The sequence below is a fragment of the Nicotiana tabacum genome, chromosome 8 (genome assembly GCF_000715075.1).
Source record: "Nicotiana tabacum cultivar K326 chromosome 8, ASM71507v2, whole genome shotgun sequence".
Taxonomy (NCBI): Eukaryota; Viridiplantae; Streptophyta; class Magnoliopsida; order Solanales; family Solanaceae; genus Nicotiana; species Nicotiana tabacum.
The window spans coordinates 3,166,274-3,189,569 of record NC_134087.1 but is presented as its reverse complement, the minus strand read 5'-3'; the positions used below and the strand labels follow the sequence as shown (position 1 = coordinate 3,189,569).

The following is a 23,296-nucleotide window of genomic DNA, read 5'->3' as shown; positions in this document are numbered from 1 at the left end:
ACTTATTGTATGTTTTTTATCTACTTTTTCTTAAGTGTTATAAAATAAAGACTGTAAAGTAAAGACAAGTATAGAGAGAAACTGATATATTATTCGAACTCAAACTGATGTCCATAATGAACTGAAATCTCTTCTATTTATAGAAGAAAGGAAGTTGCTCTGTAAGCTGCTACTACAAGTTGCTGTGTAAGCTGCTACTACAAGCTGCAGTGTAAGCTACTATAAGTTGCTGTGTAAGCTGCTACTACAAGCTGTTGTGTAAGCTGCTGTGTAAGCTGCTGCTGTACCAGATATGGATAATCTTCTACCGAGGGTAATGTTTATCCATAACTGGCTTATCTATACCTGGTATGGATAATCTTCTACCGGGGGTAATGTTTATCCATAACTGGGTACTGAAAAGATAAGCTTATTATACCCAGTATGGATAAACTTCTACTGGGGGTAATGTTTATCCATAACCGGGTACCGAAGTGATAAGCTTCTTCAGGAAGCTTATTTCCAATATAGTACTAAATAGATAAACATATTTACGGTGGAGTCTCATATGGATAAGCTTCTTCAGGAAGCTTATTTACAACAGAGGTACTAAATGAACATCCATAATATAATATATTTATAACACTCCCCTTGGATGTTCATTAAAAGATAATGTGTCTCATTAAAACCTTACTAGGAAAAACCACGTGGGAAAAAAATCCCAGTGAAGGAAAAGAGTACACATATTTAGTAAGACGCATTGCTAGGTGCCTCATTAAAGACCTTATAAGGAAAACCCCATGGGAAAAACCTTAGTAAGGGAAAAAGAGTGCATCGCGTATTTTACTCCCCTGATGAAAACCTTGTTTCAAATATTTGAGTCTCCGCATTCCAATCTTGTATACCATCTTCTCAAAAGTTGAAGTTGGCAAAGATTTAGTGAATAAATCTGCTGGATTATTACTTGAACGGATTTGTTGCACATCAATGTCACCACTTTTCTGAAGATCGTGTGTGTAGAATAATTTTGGTGAAATGTGCTTCGTTCTATCTCCTTTTATAAATCCTCCCTTCAATTGGGCTATGTATGCAGCATTGTCTTCGTATAAAATTGTGGGTCTTTTCTCACATTCCTAACCATATTTTTCTCGAATAAAATGAATTATTGATCTCAACCATACGCATTCCCTACTTGCTTCATGAATAGCTATTATCTCAGCGTGATTTGAAGAAGTAGCAACAATAGATTGCTTTGTGGAGCGCCATGATATGATAGTACCTCCATATGTAAATACGTAGCCGGTTTGAGATCGAGCTTTATGGGGATCAGATAAATAACATGCATCTGCATAACCAACAAGGTCTGCACTATCTTTGTTAGCATAAAACAAACCCATATCAAGAGTTCCCTTTAAATATCGCAATATATGCTTAATCCTGTTACAATGTCTCTGTGTAGGAGAAGAACTATATCTTGCTAGTAAATTAACAGAAAATGCTATGTCAGGTCTTGTAGCATTAGTAAGATACACTAGTGCACCAATTGCACTGAGATAGGGTATTTCGGGACCAAGAAGTTCCTCGTCCTCTTCTGGAGGTCGGAACAAATCCTTATTCACTTCAAGTGATCGAACAACCATTGGTGTACTCAATGGGTGCGCTTTGTCCATGTAAAAGCGTTTTAAGACCCTTTCTGTATAGGCAGATTGATGGATAAAGATCCCGTCTGCTAAATGTTCAATTTGCAGACCAAGACAAAGTTTTGTCTTTCCAAGATCTTTCATCTCAAATTCTTTCTTAAGATATTCAATTGCCTTTTGAAGCTCTTCTGGAGTTCCAACAAGATTTATGTCATCAACATAAACAGCAAGTATAACAAATTCTTATGCCATTTTCTTTATAAAAATACATGGACAAATAACATCATTTATGTAACCTTCTTTCAGCAAACATTCACTAAGGCGATTATACCACATGCGCCCAGATTGCTTTAAACCGTACAAAGATCTTTGTAATCTGATTGAATACATTTCCTGAGATTTTTCTTCAGGCATTTTAAATCCTTCAGGAATTTTCATATAAATTTCATTATCAAGTGAACCGTACAGATAAACTGTAACTACATCCATTAGATGTATTTCAAGCTTTTCATGTAGTACTAAACTGATGAGATATCGAAATGTTATGGAATTATAACAGGTGAATATGTTTCATCAAAATCGACTTCAGGTCGTTGTGAGAATCCTTGTGCAACAAGGCGAGCTTTGTATCTTTCAACTTCATTTTTATCATTCCTTTTTCGCACAAAAACCCATTTATAACCAACTGGTTTTATACCAACAGGTATTTGGACTACTGGTCCAAAGACCTCTCTTTTAGCAAGTGACTTCAATTCCGATTGAATTGCCTCTTGCCATTTTGGCCAATCAGATCTTTGTCGACATTCTTCGACAAACCGAGGTTCAAGATCTTCACTATCTTGCATAATATTAAGTGCAACATTATATGCAAAAATATTATCCACCACTATTTCAAATCGATTTAAATTAATCCCATCACCGTTAGAACTTATTAAAAGTTCCTCACTCACAATCTTCAGGAATCTCAGAACTAATCAGATTTTGGGTCTCTTCAGGAGATCCCTTCATAGTATCGTTTTGATCATTTGTCGATTTTCTTTTTCGAGGATTTCGATCCTTAGAACCCAAAGGCCTACCACGCTTCAGGCGTGCTTTAGGTTCACTAGCTCTCATGCTAGTAGATGGTCCTACTGGGACATCAATTCGGATAGGCACATTCTCTGCTAGGATATGTGACTTAGTTATCCTTTTCAAATCAGTAAATGCGTTTGGCATTTGATTTGCTATATTCTGTAAATGGATGATCTTCTGGACCTCCTGATTACATATAGGTGTACGGGGATCAAAGTGAGATAATGATGAAACTTTCCACACAATTTCTCTTTTGATTTCCTTTTTCTCTCCCCCTAATTGTGGGAAATTTGTTTCATCAAACCGACAATCTGCAAATCGAGCAGTAAATAAATCTCATGTCAATGGTTCAAGATAGCGAATAATAGAGGGTGATTCAAACCCAACATATATTCCTATCCTTCTCTGTGGTCCCATCTTACTACGTTGTGGTGGTGCTACTGGCACATATACAGCACATCCGAAAATTCGTAGATGGGCAATATTTGGTTCATGACCAAAAACTAATTGTGACGGAGAATATTTATTATAATGTGTCGGTCTGAGACGGATAAGTGATGCTGCATGCAAGATAGCATGACCCCAAACAGTAGTGGGCAATTTTGTTTTCATAAGTAGCGGTCTTGCTATCAATTATAGGTATTTAATAAATGACTCTGCAAGGCCATTTTGAGTATGAACATAAGCTATAGGATGTTCAACTTTTATCCCAACTGATAGACAATAATCATCAAAAGCTTGAGATGAGAATTCTCCAGCATTATCAAGGCGAATGGTCTTTATAGGATAATCTGGGAATTGTGCCCTTAATCGAATTATTTGGGCTAATAGCTTTGCAAATGCCAGGTTGCGAGATGATAGTAGGCACACATGAGACCATCTTGAAGATGCATCTATTATGACCATAAAATATCTAAACAACCCACTTGGTGGGTGAATAGGTCCACATATATCCTCATGTATACGCTCTAAAAAGGCAGGGGATTCAATACCAACCTTCATCGGTGATGGTCTAGTGATCATTTTTCCTTGATAATAAGCATCACAAGAAAATTCGTCATTTGTAAGAATCTTCAAGTTCTTTAATGGATGTTCACTCGAATTTTCAGTAATTCGTCTAATGATTATTGATCCGAGATGTCCCAAACGGTCATGCCAAAGCACAAAAGTATTTGAATCCGTAAACTTCTGGTTTACGATAGAGTGTGCTTCAATTGTACTAATTTTTGAATAGTATAAGCCAGAAGATAAAGTTGGTAACTTTTCTACAATGCATTTCTGGCCAGAAATATTCTTTGTAATACAAAAATATTCCCTGTTCATTTCATCTATTGTCTCTACATGATACCCATTTCGGCGGATATTTATAAAACTCAACAAGTTTCTTCGAGACTTGGAGGAGAACAATGCATTGTCTATAATAAGTTTTGTTCCCTTAGACAGAAATATTATGGCTCTTCCGGAGCCTTCAATCAAACTTATATTACCAGAAATTGTTGAAACATTTGCTTTTTCCTTATGCAAATAAGAAAAGTATTTCTGATCGTTGAATATGGCATGAGTTGTTCCACTATCAATAACACACATATCTTCATGATTTGTCTTTGATCCAAACATAATTTGAGGGTTATCCATATTCTTCAAAATAACATAAATAAAATATATTATAGTAAACATCATTATCAAAGCATAACTTTTATTTATGTACAACAATTACATAACCATACTATCTATTACAAACAACAAAAATTAAAATATTTACATTTCTACAGATTCACCTCCGATTACATGACTTATTTCTCCTTCTGGGAGTGCAAAGTAATCAGCTACATCCAAATGCATGAAGTCTAAATTATCTTCAGAAATAAAATTTGCTTCAGCATTTTTCTCTGTCTTCTTCAGGGAGGCTTGATGCTTTGGCGTACGACAAGTACGTGACCAGTGCCCTTTTCCTCCACATCTATAGCATGCATTTTCTACATTTGGCGCTTGCACCGCTTCATGCTTTTGTTCCTTCCTTTTCCACTGCTGGTGGTGAGGAGGCTTCTTTGGTGCATTATTATTACCATGATTGGGGTTTCTTCCCCGACCACGGCCATGACCACGACTGGGGCCACGACCTCTTCCACGTTTAGCTTGGTGGAAGTTCGTCTCATTCACTTCAGGGAATGGACAAGAACCAATAGGTCGGCTTTCATGATTTTTCATTAATAGCCCATTATGTTGCTCTGCTATAAGAAGATGTGAGATAAGTTCAGAATACTTTTTAAATCCCATCTCTCGATATTGCTGCTGTAGGAGCATATTCGAGGCATGAAAAGTGGTGAAAGTTTTCTCCAACATATCATGATCAGTAATATTATCACCACATAATTTTAATTGGGAAATAATTCTGAACATAGCAGAATTATACTCACTGATAGATTTAAAATCTTGTAGCCTTAGATGAGTCCAATCATAACGTGCCTGTGGAAGAACGACCATCTTCAGGTGGTCATATCTATCTTTCAAATTATTCCACAGTATGACTGGATCTTTAATAGTGAGATATTCCATTTTCAGGCCCTCGTAAAGGTGATGGCGTAGGAATATCATTGCTTTGGCACGGTCTTGGTTTGATGCCTGATTTTTATCCTTGATGGTGTCTGCCAGACCCATCGCATCAAGATGAATTTCAGCATCAAGCACCCAAGACATGTAGCTTTTGCCCGATATATCCAGGGCTACAAATTCAAGTTTAGAAAGATTTGACATTATTTAGGAAAAGAAAGTTCTTACCTCTAATACTTTCAAAGTATTTGCTCGAGATGTCAGAGTCTCGTGCTGATAACGTGTTATAAAATAAAGACTGTAAAGTAAAGACAAGTATAGAGAGAAACTGATATATTATTCGAACTCAAACTGATGTCCATAATGAACTGAAATCTCTTCTATTTATAGAAGAAAGGAAGCTGCTACTACAAGCTGTTGTGTAAGCTGCTACTACAAGCTGCAGTGTAAACTACTATAAGCTGCTGTGTAAGCTGCTACTACAAGCTGGTTGTGTAAGCTGCTACAAGCTGCTGTGTAAGCTGCTGCTGTACCAGATATGGATAATCTTCTACCGAGGGTAATGTTTATCCATAACTGGGTACTGAAAAGATAAGTTTATTATACCCGGTATGGATAATCTTCTACCGGGGGTAATGTTTATCCATAACTGGGTACTGAAAAGATAAGCTTATTATACCCGGTATGGATAAACTTCTACTGGGGGTAATGTTTATCCATAACCGGGTACCGAAGTGATAAGCTTCTTCAGGAAGCTTATTTCCAATATAGTACTAAATAGATAAACATATTTACGGTGGAGTCCCATATGGATAAGCTTCTTCAGGAAGCTTATTTACAACAGAGTACTAAATGAACATCCATAATATAATATATTTATAACACTCCCCCTTGGATGTTCATTAAAAGATAATGTGCCTCATTAAAACCTTACTAGGAAAAACCACGTGGGAATCACGTAAGTTGTGATATTAGTTTTTTTCAATATAACACAATATATCTTCCTATTTAAGTAAATGATAATGCAAATTATTATTCATTTTCTTAATTAATTATTTAATTTTTTTCTTTACATCAAGAAAAAATTAATTATGCTTGCAATCCGAACCCTCCATTTCCACCAATGAGGTTCTTGGGTATTGACAACAAGTATTAAATATTGAAAAAGAATTACATGCAATGAACATTTTTCTTAAAATGAAAGAATGATGATAATAATAGTTATAAGTATACATCATAAAATTGAACATTCTGTATTTGACATGTACATAATAAGAACAACTATGAGAAGGCAGCTCTAAGAAAAAGATTTATGTTAGTGATACAACTTTAGTTTTATACATATGCACATTATATTTTTTAATCTCTCCTATCTCAACCGAACTTGCAAAATTAGTTTTATAATTATAATTATACGACATAACGTTGAAGGTTCTATATTGCATTTCTGCATCATATTGCATTTCCCACATATTTCTTTTTTCATACTCTTTTGATGCCAATTTTTTTTTTTTTTTTGGTTTATTACTTATTTTGCAGTATAACATAACGATGATCAACGTTGTGTTCGAAAATAGTAGGAGGAGAAATTGTATTTATATTTCCTGGTAACTGGCAATTTTCAATATGGTATTCATGACTCCTACCTAAACATATTTAACGATCAATTAATTTATTTATTTGGGTTTTTTTAAAAAAAAAATTGTATGTGCTTGGCTAATTTTGATAAGTCTATGATTAATGGCTAGAAGTTGATAAATTAGGACTTATTTTGGACATTTCCGTAAAATTCCCCAAAATTAAGCATTTTTGGTGTAGTTCCTCCCAACCGAACTCACTCTTCCAGAAGAGTATACACTGCCCGCATACAACAACAACAACTCAGTGCAATCCCACAAGTAGGGTCTGGAAGGGATAGAATGTACGCAGCCTTACCCCTACCGTGGAGGACAGAGAGACACTGCCCGCAAAAACACATGAAAGACAGACTCAAGAATGCTATTTAGACTAAAAAACTTAATTTCAAGACAATTTAGAATATTTTTAGAATATTTTTTTAGACTAAAAAACTTAATATTTTTTAATTTCAAGACAATTTAGAATATTTTGTCTTGAAAAATTGAAATTCAGAACGCACGGGCTAATTCCTAAATAACAACCCTTTAGAGTGGCTACTTGGTTTCATTTCTACAAGACAAATGCATTCGAAGTCTACAACACATTGAATTTGTAAAAGCTGCAAGTGAAGGGACTAAAAGAGCAGAATTCAATGACAATTCTTTTGTGTGAGAAGAAAGAGATGACAGTGGAGGTGAATAGACTTTGGCAATTGAGGAACTTAGATGGGGAAATGTTGAACTTAATACATATACAGAAATACCAGACTCCCTTTTAAGTTCAATTTACAAGTAGTATTAGCAGAAACTTACACATTTAGTACAATGTAAAAATCATACATCCCTCGTTTTAACCTTGACGTCTATAAGGGGCCTCTTGGGGCTTGGAGGACCGGTACTGAACTTACGAACCAAGATCGTAAAACATGGCAAAAATACTACATAAAGTCCAGCTAGGATGAATGGTACAGCAACAAGCCACCCCAACAGCTGCAAAAAGTTGTCCAAAAGTCCAGTGCTAAAAATCAGTCATAGTTATAAACACATACTTCACACATCCATACATTACAAGTATAAGTGACCCATTCTTAAAAAAAAGGGGCATCCCGCGTTCACGCAAGGTCCGGGGAAGGACCGCACTGCAAGGGTGTGATATATACAGCCTACCTTAATGCAAGTGGTTGCTTTTTTTACGGCTCGAACTGTGACCTATAGGTCACAAAGAGAACACTTTACCGTTGCCCCAAGGCTCCCATTTTGACCCTTTGATAAGTATGCATGAATAACTGATTAATGAAATGGATAGTTATGCTTTACAGAGCTTTAAAGAACAACACAGTTATCCAATTTGACCAAAAAGAATGGACAACTGAAATATGACTTTCCTCTTCTTTTGGTACTTAGCAGGCTGTAGTATAAATGAGATAAAGAAGCCGGCTGTTCCAGACAAGACTCAAACTCAATTTTTTGTTTAACAATCAAGAAGATGATACTGATAAAAGAAAGAAAAGAAGGACGAGATGCTTGGATGCGAAAACTTCTTTACTTACAGCATGGAGAATGCTGAGCAGGACTTCTCGTGAAGCCTCACCGGTGAAGACCTTCTTTAGTGCATCAGATGTCAAAGGAAAATGAGATCCACCAGTGACAAACTCACCCAAACGTAGGAATGGAATCACCAGACTACAAAATGTAAGCACAGCACTAAAATGAGGACTTAAGCATGCATATCTTGCACAGGTTAAGTACTAAAGAAAATATGTAACTGAAATCACAAGTTTGCTGAGACAATGGAAAACCTGATGAAATATAGCTTAAATTAAAGAGTGGCGGATTACAGTTTACCGTCGAAGAAAATATCACATTAAACCCTTGGGAACAACAAATTAGTGTTACCCCTAAAATGTAATGATGCAGAAAATTCATGCCCAACAGTCAATACCCCAACAACAACAACAACAATGCCTCAATCCCAAGCTAGTTGGTGCCGGCTGTATGAATCCTCAATATCATAAGTGTTCTGTTTGGTTGCACATCTTTCGCCAGAGGCATAGCTTCTTCATTACCTATTTAATTTTTTTTCTCTTCATTTCCATGTCAAGTACTATACCAAAGCTGAAAATACGCAATGATTCCTGAAGCCAGGAGGAGGACATTTACATGCATAGACAAAGTTGTATTATTGCAAATCATGGGACTGCAAATGAAACGAAACGAAATCACAAATTTTTGAAGCTTACTCACAATACAGTTTGAACATAAGAATCCCCACACACAAACACACACACATACATAGAGAGAGAGAGAGAGGGAGTTTCTTTTTGACACATACACACACACACACACACACAGAGAGAGAGAGAGAGAGAGAGAGAGAGAGAGAGGGAGGGAGTTTCTTTTTGTCACGGCTTAAGCTTAACTATAAACAGGAAACAGATATCCACATATACTATGTCCAAATGTGGGCCTTCTGCAATTGAAGAAACTTTAACTCCTGCAGGCTCATAGATTTAAAAAAGCATAAAATTGATGCTAATCACCAAAAGCATAACATGATGCCACATCCTCATTTTGTTCCCTATTTCTCACAACCCACAGAATTTGTTCTAGGGATCCTAGCATAAAGATTGGTGACAAGAAGCATGTGCAACACTTTATCGCAGAAATAAATATTAAACAAATCCTCTATTTTATAGCATAGATGCCTAGCCATCAAAGAGATCTTGGACCAGGTAAGGGGGCAGGGAAAATGGTCTTTGGGGAGAAGAAATAGACTTGTAGCAATAGCAAAAGATCAAGCAATTGATCTTATAAAGAACCACTGTTAAGCACCTCAACTCAATTGGAGTAGCAATGAAGTTAGCCAACAACACAGTTGGAGCGTTACAAAAGGATCCAAATAATGCAATAGCGATCGCACATAGGAACACAGTAACACCTGTTGAGAAAAACATTTGATTAGCACAATTCAATAATTTCAAGGCAGAAATCAGTTCACTCAATATTTCTAGCCAGTAATGAAGAAATTAAAGTGGAAATTGAACAGGATCAACTTACATGTAGTCTGTTAATTAATACCTCACCTTCATCATCATACACACACAGAGTAAGATATTGAACAGTTTTGCCTTTTGTAATACATATTTGTGTTAACTTCTTAAGAAAAGAAAACTTAGATATTTCTATCAATTGATGACGTAATTTTTCATCATATAATCATGAAAAAGTAGAAGGGGGCCTTTGCGTAACTGGTAAAGTTGTTACCATGTGACCAGGAGGTCACGGGTTCAAGCCATGGAAACAACCTCTTGCAGAAATGCAGGGTAAGGTTGTGTATTATAGACCCATGTGGTCCAGCCCTTCCCCAGACCCCGCGCATAGCGGAAGCTTAGTGCACCGGGCTACCCTTTTTTAATCATGAAAAAGTAAAATGATGAATTTACAAATAAGCTTCTTAAATGATGATATACAGTGAACCAATGTGATACCAAAGAAATAAGTATGGAAGTTGGCTTTGCTTACTCCAGACAGGAATAATAGTTCCACAGCATGTTGAATAAAAACTCTGTCAAGGAAGATATTCAAACGTATTCTTATGGGGTGAAGCTCCTAAACTGACACTAATGGCAATTAATCAATTGCTGACCAATTCACAGGACCATTGATTCCAAATCTCAGTGTAGAAGTTCTATAAGTTGTAATATGTACAAGCACATCATTTATTCTTCTCCTATCGACAGATCCATTTATACATCCCAAAATTCCTTCTTAAATCATTTCAATACCATCTCAATATAGCATTTCATTAGCATTTTGATATTGCACGGTTTAATCCATTTCAAATTCAGTAAAAGAAACTTCGCCGATACATCTTATTATTAATTCTTTTACCATTATCATCCCCTAGCAATTCTATAGTTCTCTCAACACATTAAGAAAGGAATTGAATTACAGTTAAAGATAACCTTCTATTTGTCATGAAATTACCTCCTAGGAGTCGAGTCGAAGAATTTGGAATGCATAGTCAGAGAATACACCACAAGCTTAAGGCAGTAAACAAGGAATGCTTTCATACAAACAGAAATTTACATAAAACAAGGATAATAAGGACTAATTCCAGCTTAACAGAACATACCACAAATGGGAAATACCCCCAATGTAATTCCAAGAGCCGCAGAGAATGCCAATTGCTTCGGCTCTGCTCCCCTTGAAACAAATCAAGAAAACCATTCATTGTGCATATCAGTAAAGCTTCTTACTTTGTCATCTTTCCATTAAGAAATTATTAGAATATTAGTATTCAGATACTGACTTCAAAAACTCCAAAAACCCCAATTATTTATCTAAAGAAGAATGCAATTTTCCTGCTGGAATAATCATTTCATTTCACACGTACATATTTTTACATACTCTAACAAAAAGAAGGGTAAAAGGGTAAATATAGCTACCTTTGGAGGATTTGAAAAAGAGGATCAACGATCTTCGTCCGTGTCCAGGAACAAATTTTCCCTCCAATCTGATTCATCATCTTGTGTCCTCTCTTTTTCTTTGCTTTCAGCTTTCAATTATCGGACTTTAACAAGAACCCAAATCCACAAATACAGTTATAAGAAGTAAAATAATTGATTTATGGGTAACCGAGGCATGAATTTCAGCTCAGTGGGTTGGTGGATCATGCACGTTTTGTTGAAAAATGATTAGAAATTAAATTAATAACTTAGCCTGGATTTTAAATTTGTGATATTCTTATCTTCTGGAAATTTTGAGCGTTTCGAAGAGAATTAAATAGAGGTACACGCCATCAATAGCTTCACAAAAGTCTTTACTTCTACTGATGGGAATTGAGGTTCTTGATTGAGCAGAGAGAGGGATGTCCAAGGAATCAAAAAAAGGGGATCAAACGACGTCGTAATTTGGTCTTTGTTACGAAGACGAGTGTTTAAAAATATCTCTCTTTTGTTTTTTTGGATGAGAATGAGATGGACGGTAAGACGAAAGTGACAGATGAAGAAAATCTAATACAGGGAAGACAAATAGTTTTTTGGCTCTTTATAAAACTTGTGTTTAATTTTACGGAAAAGGGCCTAAAATACCCTTTTACTATATGAAATAGGACAGGTTAGTCCTCCATTAAAAGTCGGTCTCTATTCTGCCTTTGTCGTCAACAAATGGGATCGTATATGCCTTCCATTACTAACGGGAGACTTATAGAGCCACATAGAATATATGTGAGGGCAAATTAGACCTAGTTCGAATTGTATAGGGACATATATGAGTCAGTTATAATAGTCATTTCTCAAACACTTTAGAACTCCATATCAGTTTAGTTAGACACCAATTTGACAACACCAAACTAATTATCACAGCAAATAAACTAAGTCATAGACACAAACATTCAAATAAACGGCAATGACTTCATTAAATCCTTGTACAAAAACATAAAGCTTCATTGCATAATAAAAAACAATAAGTAAGCCACAATAGCACTAACATTACATATCATTTTTCACTGATCCAGAGAACATAACAAGACATCCCAATATCACACACATGAAAATCTACATTTTCTTCCGAAATTTAGCATCAAGCACAACTGAGTACTCTAAATCGGTCACTTTCTTCATTAGGACATTTCTTTCCAATTCCAAGGCTTATATTCTTCCATGATCGACGAGCATCATAACATTCTCAAGATCAAATTTTCCTTTAGAGAGCATTTCTTTCACGGATTAGAGCTTCCTTTTCCTTCTTTAAACTGCATGTGAGATCTAAAACTCTACGAGGAAGCTCTTCATCTTGTCATTCCCAATAGGAATATTTTTTCATCCGAAAAACCAAAAATAAATAAAATAAAATTACAAACAAATCGGAATAATTAAAAGAACCTATCAAAAAAAATTCTTACCTCATGCTTCAGGCACTTGAAAAACCTTCTCCCAGCATTTAAAGGTATACATGCCATGAAATAATTGGCAGTAAGTCCGTAATGACACCTCCTATTCGACCCCTTTGAGCTACTAGAATATTCTGACATTGTCTTTTGTTGTCTTTTGTTATAATTCGACCCCTTTGAGCTGCTAGGATTTAATGAAGTCATTGTCGTTCATCTGAATGCGTGTGTCTATGACTTAGCTTATTTGCTGTGATAATTAGTTTGGTGTTGTCAAATAGGTGTCGAAGTAAACTGATATGGGGTTGTGAAGTGTTTGAGAAATAACTATTATAACTGACTCATATATGCCCCTATACAATTCAAACCAGATCTAACTTGCCCTCATATATATTCCACATGGCTTTATGAGTCTCCCGTTAGTGATGGAGGGCATATACGAGCCCATTTGTTAACGGCAAGGGCAGAATAGAGACTAACTTTTAACGGAGGATTAGTTTGTCCTATTTCATATAGTAAAGGGGCATTTTAGGCCCTTCTCCGTTAATTTTATGACTCTACCTTTTTTTTTTATCCATAAAAGATTAATTTTTACACGTAAGAAATTTATCTTTTATACATAAACTATTTAAAAAGATCATTTTTTTAAAATACAATATTATAAAGGAGCATAATGTACAAATAGCACGAGAAATTGAAGTGTTGGTCCTTCATCTAAAGTAGCTCTCTGAGCTAATTTACGACTCCTCACTTATTAAATTCAATAATCTCTACTCTCTCCGGTCCACACTTAATGACCAATTTGCTTTGGGCACACCCATTAAGAAAATACTAAATTCTAAATTAAAATAGTTAATGTGACTAATCTACCCTTCATTAAATATTGCACCATAGTTATAGTAGTACTTACTTCTCTTCTCAAATGTGAGGAGTAAATGACTTTTTAGGGATACGTACGTAAGGGTAATTTTAGAAAAACAAATTGAATTTTTTCTTGATTATATATATGGACACTTATTTTAGACCAATATAAAAAAACAAATTAACCACTTATTGTGGACAGGAGGGAGTTAGGAGTATGATTCTAGCTTGTGGAGTTGTGGAAAATTCGAAATCCTCTAGCCGAATGCACTGTTGCACATCCCTCTTTCTTGATTCCTCTTAATTTCAAACAAACAACTTCTAAATCTAATATTCTTACCTAGTCAACAAATCACTCTTTACGCTCCACCAAATCTTGCTGATCCTTGTTTTACCCCTATTTTTAGATAATCCAACATTTCAAATGATGAATTAAAGTTGAAAAATTGAAGTCTTTTTTAATGGTAAAAGGTTTTTAGAGAGAGGGGCCTAAGAAAAATCATACTGAAAACACTGAAAGGTGGAATAGGGAGATGAGAACATTTTAAAGTTTACTCACTTTACCGGCATTTAAGGACTTTTAGCATGTCTATGCTCGCAAATTACATTACTGTGCACTTCTGTCAAAATTGAATTGTTGTCACAGTAAGAACACCATCCCACTTCCTATATAAATTTAAGAGATCGCAAAAACAAAAAATGGCACAAAATCAATCATTAACGTAAAATCCCACCACCAAAGGATATGGTGCAGTGGAAGGTATTGCTCCAGAGGTCTCGAGTTCGAATCCTGAGTGTGGAAAATTCCTTGATAGGGAGCGCTTCCCTCCGAATGGGGCCCTACGTAACACGAGTCCTAATCCCCAAATAGGGCCCTACGTAACACGAGTCCTAATCCAATGCAGGTACGAAAAACCAAAAAAAAAAAAACGTAAAACCCCAAAAGCACCGTCCATGAGTAGAACCTACAATTAGCAACAAGCAAAGCAATATCTAAGCAATAAAAGTGTAGTTAATAGATTAACCTCCCATCTCACTATCACAAAAACCAAATTCAACAAAATATCTAACAAAAACTTCAGATACAATTTAAAGTTTCTCCCACAGATCAATAATCTGCAAAAGAAGGCAAACATAAAGAGACTTATCAAACTAATATCTCTAATATTGTCAAGCATGTGAACCAAACACAAAAATTGGCGGAGAAAGTCCCTAATCCAATTGCGGTGTATATCACAGCAAGCTCTTAGTTCATTCTCTGGGCAGCTTCCTTTGCAAGAACCCTCTCTTTGGCTTTGGTTCTGGCCTGTGATTTGGAACCCATGACGCCACCACCCCACTTCTTCCTGTTCTCCTCATACTTGTCATTGAAGTTAGCCTGGAAATGCAAACAAGTATCAAGAGATATCCTTGGAATAGCTTTAGGGCAAAAAGGAAACCAAACTAGTCATATATAAATTGAGATACCTTAATTGCCTCCAAAATTCTGCTGAACTCCATTTTATCTTCATTCTTCACTGTTGTCAAACACAGAGCTGAAGCAGTTTTCTTGTGCACAATCTGCATACAATGCATAAGTATCAGAATCTAATCTGTCATGAAGCATGTTTTTATTGGCAAACGAAAATGATAAACAAAAATGTAATGGCGTTTGGAGGCGAATTTGTGAACGAAAGAGTCAGAAGTGGGTTAGCTTCTAAAAAAGCAAAAATTGGCTCAAAAAAGAGAACAAAAATTACTTTTCAGAAGCATAAAAACACCCACTTAGAACTGCAACAAATCCGTACTATGATGCCATTTTTACATTTGCTGTTCAAGGCTTTTAGATTGGTAGGGCACCCCACAGAAAACCTGTAAGTATTTCAGAGCTATTATTCATAAGCTCTCCCCTATTTAGCAACCCAAAGCCCAGATTTAAATTCCTTAAAACAATAAAAACCAACAATTTCAAGAAAATAAAGTTAAAGATGATATTACAGAGGAAAATGAAGAAGAATTTCACTGTACATTTCACAGTTAGCTTGCATCTGACCAGTCTGTCATGAAGCATTATTAAGATATCAAAAAATTTAGGATTGCTCACCGATCCTAAACGTGCTTTCCCCTTCACAATGCAGTAAGGAATTTCCATCTTTCTGCATAGCGCAGGAAGCCAGACAACTAACTCAATTGGGTCCACATCATGAGCAATCACTACCAGTTGTGCTTTGTTCTGCAAGAATATCAATGGAAATTAGTCCCTTTAGGGGGGGGAAGATGAGCCACATAAAAGACCTTCGCAAGACAAGAACGAACCTGCTCAATAAGGTATGTGATGTGCTTAAGACCATACTTCACGATGATGGGTTTCTTTGTTTCAGGAGTTTTTCCTTCAGCTTCAGCTTGAGCCCTTTTCACAAGACGCTCCTTCTTTGCAGCTTTGTCCTCGGGCCTGTACTTGAGAAGCATCTTGAAAAGGTTTGTCGCTGCATATTCAACGGACAAAGGCAATAGATATAATTCAATTCAGCCTCAATGAAATAAAATACCTCATTGCAAGTAAAACAATACAAAAGTTGAATAGAGATCTGATGACTTATATTCTTCATTGTAGGATACTAGAGAAGTGGCAAGACACATAATGACCAAGTACAACATCACAGCATAGCCATTTAAGATTGATTAGAAAAGGGTTTATTTGGTACGACGGAAGACATTCCGAAAAACATTTCTGCCTGAAAATAAGTAGTTTCTCGAAAGTAAAATTCAATATGCTGAAAACAAAAGATAAAAAGTCCATGACAATAACTTTTTCAATGGTACAAGTCAAATTAAACATTCTATAAAAACAGCATCCACATGGTATAGAACAAAGACTATGCAAAATGTACTATCCGACAAGGAATTCCAACAAAAAGATTATGATAATGTCTAAATTGATTCTCCTTCTCAAAAAGAAGTTTATAAAAGTATTCCGAACGGAGGCAATAGTAGCTCATTCAGCTCCTAGGTTACCGAACAATAAAATAAGCCAATAATTGTCAGGGGTGCGAGGCCTAGAGTGTTCTCCATATTGCTCACATAGCAAAAGTTGAGGAGTTTGCAAACTCTCACTGAGAGAGGCTACAATACCGGAATCATAAGAATCCACAAGCAAAGACCAATCACCTACCCATTCAACTGTCTTTAAGTACACGACGAGGCTAGTTCAAACACTCGAAACCGATATGGGATCACATTATAGTTCAAAAAAAAACATCATTCCTCACAATTCCTCTTTGCTAATTATGCCACCACTTTGGGTGAAGGTTCAAATTGAAACACACTGCATTTAACACATTAAGACTGAAAATGTAGCCCTAAAAGACAAACACACACAGAGAGAGATTAAAGCTAATAGCTCATAATTTTTTTATATGCATAAAATAGCTCGACGAAATACAAGTATTAAAACAAAATGAGCCCAAATCAAGTTTAACGAATATAGAGGCTAGTTACATAGGCAAAAAGTGATTGTTAAGTCAATAGTAATTGATATTCGAAGAGGGAACAGCTGCAAATAGAGTGGACGGGTCATAAAGGACTACTTAACTAATTGTTCACAGAATACAGCAACTAATTAGTAAAAAACTTCAAAAAAATAGGTGAAATTAGGTTATATAGCATAGTGACACTGACCGAGGTTTTTGTCGAGGGTTTTGGAGAACTGGTTGAGAGCAGGAGGGACCTTCAACCTCTGCTTGAGAATCCTCCTCTTCCTTTGAATACGAACCACCTGAGGCCATTTCACGAACCTAGTCAGATCCTTCTTTGGTGGCAACGCACCACCGATTCCGAACTGCTTGGGCCGCTTCTCGAACAGTGGATTCACCACCTTCGCCTGAGCCGGTTTCTTCTTTGATGCTACTGCTACACCCTTCTTTGGAGCCTACACTTCCCGCAAAAGAAAATAAAAATCAATAACCATTGCAAAATGAAGAAGAGGATTGGTGTAACCATGGCTGAAAGCTTACCATTTTCTTCAGACGGCGACCGGAGGAACAAACCCTACTGACTGCACACTCTCAGTTATATAGAATTGAGTTTAGGGTATAAGATGTGTTCGCCGTTCCTCAACTGGGCCTGGGCAAAATTTATAAAATTTGGGCCCTGATCCCCTTTTCATAACTTTTAGAAGGCCGACCTTCTAATCTGTCAAAATTAGCCGCCCGGTTTTGCGTTTAATGAATAATATTCTATCGCTTCGCTACGATCATTTTTGATATTTTCGGGCCATAAAATAGGAATTCAAAACGATTTTCAGATTTTTGTGTGATATATTTCACACAATCTGCATGAATTCGGGGACTGGCTAAGAATCGCTAAAAATTTTGAGAGCCCATTAAAAACGACCTAATAAACAATAGTCACCGCTTCGCCATGACCTTTACTCGGTTTTTTGGCATTTTAGGATCATAAAATAGGAATTTAGGACGATTTTCAGATTTATATGTGCTATAGTCCACGTTATCTATATGAATTTGGGCGACCGACTCAGAATTCCATAAAAATTTGCACGCTCATCAAAACAACATAATGTACAATAGTCATCGAATCGCCATGATTGTTCCTCATTATTTTTTTTTTGCATTTTAGGGCCATAAAACTGAAATTTAGGATGATTTCTAGATTTTCGTGTATATATAGTCCACGACATTTGCATGAATTCGAGCGACCGACTCCGAATAGCCTAAAATTTTGCGAGCCCATAAGAAACAACCTAATGAATAATAGTAATTGTTTCAGCATAACCGTTTCTTTTTTTTTTTTTTTTTTGCGTTTTAGGGTCATAAAACAGAAATTCAAAATAATTTCTATATTTTTTACGTGTTATAGTCCACGCAATCTACATGAATTCAAACGATGAGCTCAGAATTGCCTAAATTTTGCAGGCCCACCGTAAATAGCCTCATGAAAAATATTAACCGCGTGGCATTCTAGGGTTATAAAATAGGAATTCAGAACGATCTTCACATTTTCGTGTGCTATAGTCCATGCTATCTGCATGAATTTGGGCAACCGATTTCGAATCGCCTAAAATTTTGTATGCCCATTAGAAACAAACTAATGAATTATAGTTATCGCTTCAGCATGACCGTTCTCATTTTTGGCGTTTTAGGGCCATAAACAGAAATTCAAAAGGATTTCTAGATTTTCGTGTGCTATAGTATACGCTATTTACATGAATTCGGGCGACCGACTTCGAATTGCCTAAAATTTTGCAGGCCCATAAAAATGACCTAATGAACAATAGTTATCGCTTCGCCATGACCGTTCCTCGTTTTTTGGCATTTTAGGGCCATAAAACAAGATTTGAGGACGATTATAAAACAAGACCGACTCTAAATTGCCTAAAATTGTGCGAACCCATCAACAACGACCTAATGAATAATAGCGGACCCATCAGCAATGACCTAATGAATAATAGCTATTGTTTTGTCATGATCGTTCCCCATTTTTTTCACTACTTCTTCGGTATTGGCTAAAGAATGGAATAATTTATTATCGCCTTTGTGTTTTTACATTAGGTAAATAATTGAGAAATGTATATTTTCACAATAAGTAATTTTTTTAAAAATGTGTATTATATCCAAGAAATATACATATTTTATATAGGCAGAATACATAACCCCTAAATTTGACACAGATTATTAGTTACATTCCTAAATTATTCGTGGTCTTAATTATCCCTTCCCCGAACTTGACCTTCTAACAGCCATTACCCACTAGACGTTGATGTGACAAATAGTGTGAGCGCACTCTCTTTTAAGCGAGTGAAAGTGAAGAAAAATTGAAAACCCAACTTCCAAGTAGGTTATTTTTTAACTTTTAGTTGTCATATAGTCATATATAATGATTTATTTGTTACAAGTATGTATTTCTTCTTGCTTCATCTTAACATATAATGTGGACTTTACTCTAACTTTATTATTTTTAATTTCTTATATAGATATAATGTCTATTTGTTCCAACTGTATTTTTTTTTTGGGGGGGGGGGGGGGATTTGTAAAAGTTTGGTTGGAACTCCATCATTTTAGCCAAATAGGAAACTTTTAGCAAAAATAATGGAGTAATAGTAGTGTATTTTCTTTTATTTTTTTTCTTTATATATAATGTCTATTTGTTTGAATGTGTATTTTTATTTTCGAGTCAAATCAGTAAAAAAAAAATGGCTACAACTCCATTATTTTTTACCAAATAAAAAGGTATAGCCAAAATAATGAACTTGCAATTGTACACTCTTTTTATTTCTTCTTTTGTTGCAATGACTATTTATGCCAAAGTAATAAAAATCAAACTATATATTTTTTACATCTTTTTAGATGCCTTGACTATTTATTTCAACGGTATAAATCTTTATTTTCATTTTCAAATTCAAAAAACAATAATTAAAAGTTTATTATTTTTAGCCAAATAAAAAAAATGAGTCTAAATAATATAGTTCTAGTTTTATCATAAATTTTATTCGAAAAGGATTATCTAAAAAAGTAAAGCACTTAAAAATGTATAAAATATATTTTATTTTTCAAAATATGCCACAAGGATAGGAAAATTCACGTGGCAAGCGAGTGTATGCCACTTTTCTAGAATGAGATAATCCAAGGGGGGTAACAGCTATCGAATAACCAAGTATAGGTGGTAATTATGATCACGAATAATTTAAGGATGTAACCAATAATAAGTGCCAAATTTGGGAGGTTTTAAGGTATTTTGCCTTTTATATACTTTTTGACTAGTGAATGTAATTAGTTTCAACCAACCGACGGACTAGGTTTGTAATTTGTCCAAAAGAATTTTCAGTAATAAACTCAACTTCTTAAATTTAAAATTAGATTAGTCTTAATTAGGGGTCAAGAATGACTTCATCTTATGCTTTGCGCGCTCACCTAAGATTAAATGTTCTGAATTAAGACCCCTTTGATATTTGGTGTAGACTTTGCATATTTTACAATGTAGCAACAACTTAATATCACAAACTTATATATAACTGATCTTTTTCTATCGATCCATTAATTTAACAAATTCGAAAAAACTTCATTATTAGCAAATATTGTGAAAATAGTACGGGCTAGACAGTTTTCGGACTGCTAATAAAAAAAATAGTCAGCATTTGCAAAGTCATTAAAACATAACCACTATTGTTGAAACATGGAATGTTCCAGCATAATATGCGGGATTATGGAGCTCTTGCGTATAAACTTCCAGCATATAATGTTGTAACTCCAACACACGAAAATTTAATATACTGGATTATGAAGCTCTTGCATATAAACTTCCCGCATATTATATTAAAACTCCAGCACATTATGCTTGAAGCTCATATATAAAAAATTCAAACTCCAACATATTATGTTATGCTGGAATATTTCCGGATTTTTAAGAGCGTTTTTATTCAAATTTTATCTTTACATGAAAAAGTGGGTAAATTTCGATTATATAAATCTGACTATTTTTTATTTTTCCCCGAAAATATTCTCAGTGGAACTCCCACCAAATAAAATCTGCAATTAGATAACGTCTGCATCATCTGATCCAAATTCTTTAAGACAGAACTGAAAGCTGAAACTCACTATTTAAAAGAAAAATAAACAGAAATAGAGCGAGGACTAGAATTATGCGGCATTTATTGTGTGGGTAAAATGTATCATTATAGAATTAGTAATTTAGCAATGATCATTCTTCCGGCAGTTGGAGACACAGCCCTCCAGTTTCTCTTCATCTGCAATGATATATAAGCACCAAATTAAAAGGGATGAAAATTTATTCGTAAAAAAATACATAAAAAAAATTCAGTAAAAGAAAAATATTCAAGAAAAATTCGTCGTCGGGATACTATCTTTCCTGAAAAGTCATTATATTGATAAACTATTGATCATGTACAACAAGCTTGTCCAGATACTTGTTCAAATAGATTTACTATAGAAAATGCTGGAAAAAGTCTTCACTTTTGGCTTCACCATAATGTTCCAAACCATGCACGTGCAGGTATATGTGGAATTGTGGATGAATGTGTTATGTGCATACAAATGCAGTCATTCGTATTGTATATAGGGCAGCGCGGTGCACGAAGTATGCGCCGTTCATGCAAGATCCGAGGAAGGATGCCCTTCTTAATGGGGTATGATATAGGCAGCCTATTCTAATACAAACATAAGTGACTGATTCTACGGTTTGAACCCGTAACCTATAAGTCACGTGAAGACAACTTTATCGTTGATCCAAGGCTCCTCTTCATTCGTACTGACATACAGAGGCGGAACTAGAATTTGAAGTTACTGGGTTCGTGATAACCTTTTTATGTTACTGGGTTCTAAAAGAAGAAATTGTACCTATTCAATGAATTTCTTAAGAGAAATATATGGTTTGGATTAAAGCTACTGAGTTCGGCCGAATCTGTTGTCGAAGCTCTAGCTCTGCCCCTGCTTGCATACAATGCGTAATATTTCACACTAGACCTAGAACGACGTACTAACTTTTTGGCTACGATATTCGAAAGTCAAACAACAACCCAGTATAATCCTACTTAGTGGGGTCTGGGGAGGGTAGTGTGTACGCAGACCTTACCCCTACTCTGGGGTAGAGAGGTTGTTTCCAAATAGACCCTCGGCGTCCTTCCCTCCAAGAACTTCCCACCTTGCTCTTGGGTAGACTCGAACTCACAACCACTTGGTTGTAAGTGGAGGTTGCTTACCATCAGAACAACCCTCCAAGTCAAACATGACAAGTAAAATGGATCGGATGAATGAAGTACGTACCATTCTTGTAGTCAACACAATGTTGAAGAATGCATCGGAGATTGCAGTAGCGGACTTCAGGAGGAGGCGTAGGTGGAACACAGTGAAGTGGACAGAATTTGAGACAGGCAGCAGTGGCTATACCAGTTTTCTTGCATTCGTTCATGCAAACTTCTATACATTTCACCTCCATCAGATTGGCCATACTAAATTTCCCTTCAAATATAGCCATGGCCGCCATCACTGTCACCATTAGGGTTAGGTATTTCATTTCCATTTCTAGCTAGCTAGGAGTAAATTATATCTAAAAATGCTATACTTAGTAATGCAAGTCAGGCTCTGGGAAAGGCATGCATTATATGTATATATAGTGGAGTATTTGCCCTTTTTATTTTTATTTTTTTTCCTTTCGAGAATTTAAAGTTTTGGTATTAATTGGTTAGGGGTTGCTCTGATGATAAGCAACCTCCACTTCCAACCAAGAGGTTGTGAGTTCGAGTCATCCCAAAAGCAACGTGGGGAGTTCTTGGAGGGAAGGATGCCGAGGGTCTATTTGGAAACAACCTCTCTACCCCAGGGTAGGGGTAAGGTCTGCGTACACACTACCCTCTCCAGACCCCACTAGGGGAAGGATGTCGATGGTCTATTTGGAAACAACCTCTCTACCCCAGGGTAGGGGTAAAGTCTACGTACACACTACCCTCCAGACCCCACTAGTGTGATTATACTGGGTGGTTGTTGTTGTTGTTGTTGTTGCATTTCTCAATATGAGAAGGGGTAAGTGCAAATACAACTATGTTTTGCTACCTACTTTTTCTTCCTAATTGTTATCTTCGGGTTGATCATTTAACATTCATGGGGACTTTGAAAATCTCAGTTCATTAATATATGGTGGCTAAAATGCATGATCAAACTACAGTTGCATATATTTGTCTC

At 35.8% G+C, this 23,296-nt stretch overlaps 3 protein-coding genes across 3 annotated transcripts; all 3 read right to left on the bottom strand.

Annotated features, from left to right (window-relative positions):
- Positions 1-7,546: 7,546 nt before the first annotated feature.
- On the bottom strand, positions 7,547-11,856 carry LOC107789678 (uncharacterized). The gene is made up of 5 exons (XM_016611536.2): positions 11,305-11,856; positions 10,992-11,062; positions 9,689-9,794; positions 8,407-8,539; positions 7,547-7,846 (listed from the first exon to the last, which is right to left on the bottom strand). The coding sequence occupies exons 1-5, from the start codon at positions 11,382-11,384 to the stop codon at positions 7,691-7,693; spliced, it is 546 nt and encodes a 181-aa protein (XP_016467022.1). The 5' UTR covers positions 11,385-11,856; the 3' UTR covers positions 7,547-7,690.
- A 2,745-nt stretch (positions 11,857-14,601) lies between these two features.
- LOC107789676 (large ribosomal subunit protein eL8y) lies at positions 14,602-17,714 on the bottom strand. Its single transcript, XM_016611535.2, has 6 exons — positions 17,600-17,714; positions 17,265-17,514; positions 15,903-16,072; positions 15,691-15,819; positions 15,075-15,167; positions 14,602-14,985 (listed from the first exon to the last, which is right to left on the bottom strand). Exons 1-6 carry the CDS (start codon positions 17,600-17,602, stop codon positions 14,854-14,856), a joined length of 777 nt encoding a protein of 258 aa, XP_016467021.1. The 5' UTR covers positions 17,603-17,714; the 3' UTR covers positions 14,602-14,853.
- Positions 17,715-21,078: 3,364 nt separating this feature from the next.
- Positions 21,079-22,678, bottom strand: LOC107789674 (protein TAP1-like). Its single transcript, XM_016611533.2, has 2 exons — positions 22,382-22,678; positions 21,079-21,345 (listed from the first exon to the last, which is right to left on the bottom strand). The coding sequence occupies exons 1-2, from the start codon at positions 22,635-22,637 to the stop codon at positions 21,290-21,292; spliced, it is 312 nt and encodes a 103-aa protein (XP_016467019.1). The 5' UTR covers positions 22,638-22,678; the 3' UTR covers positions 21,079-21,289.
- Positions 22,679-23,296: the final 618 nt, after the last annotated feature.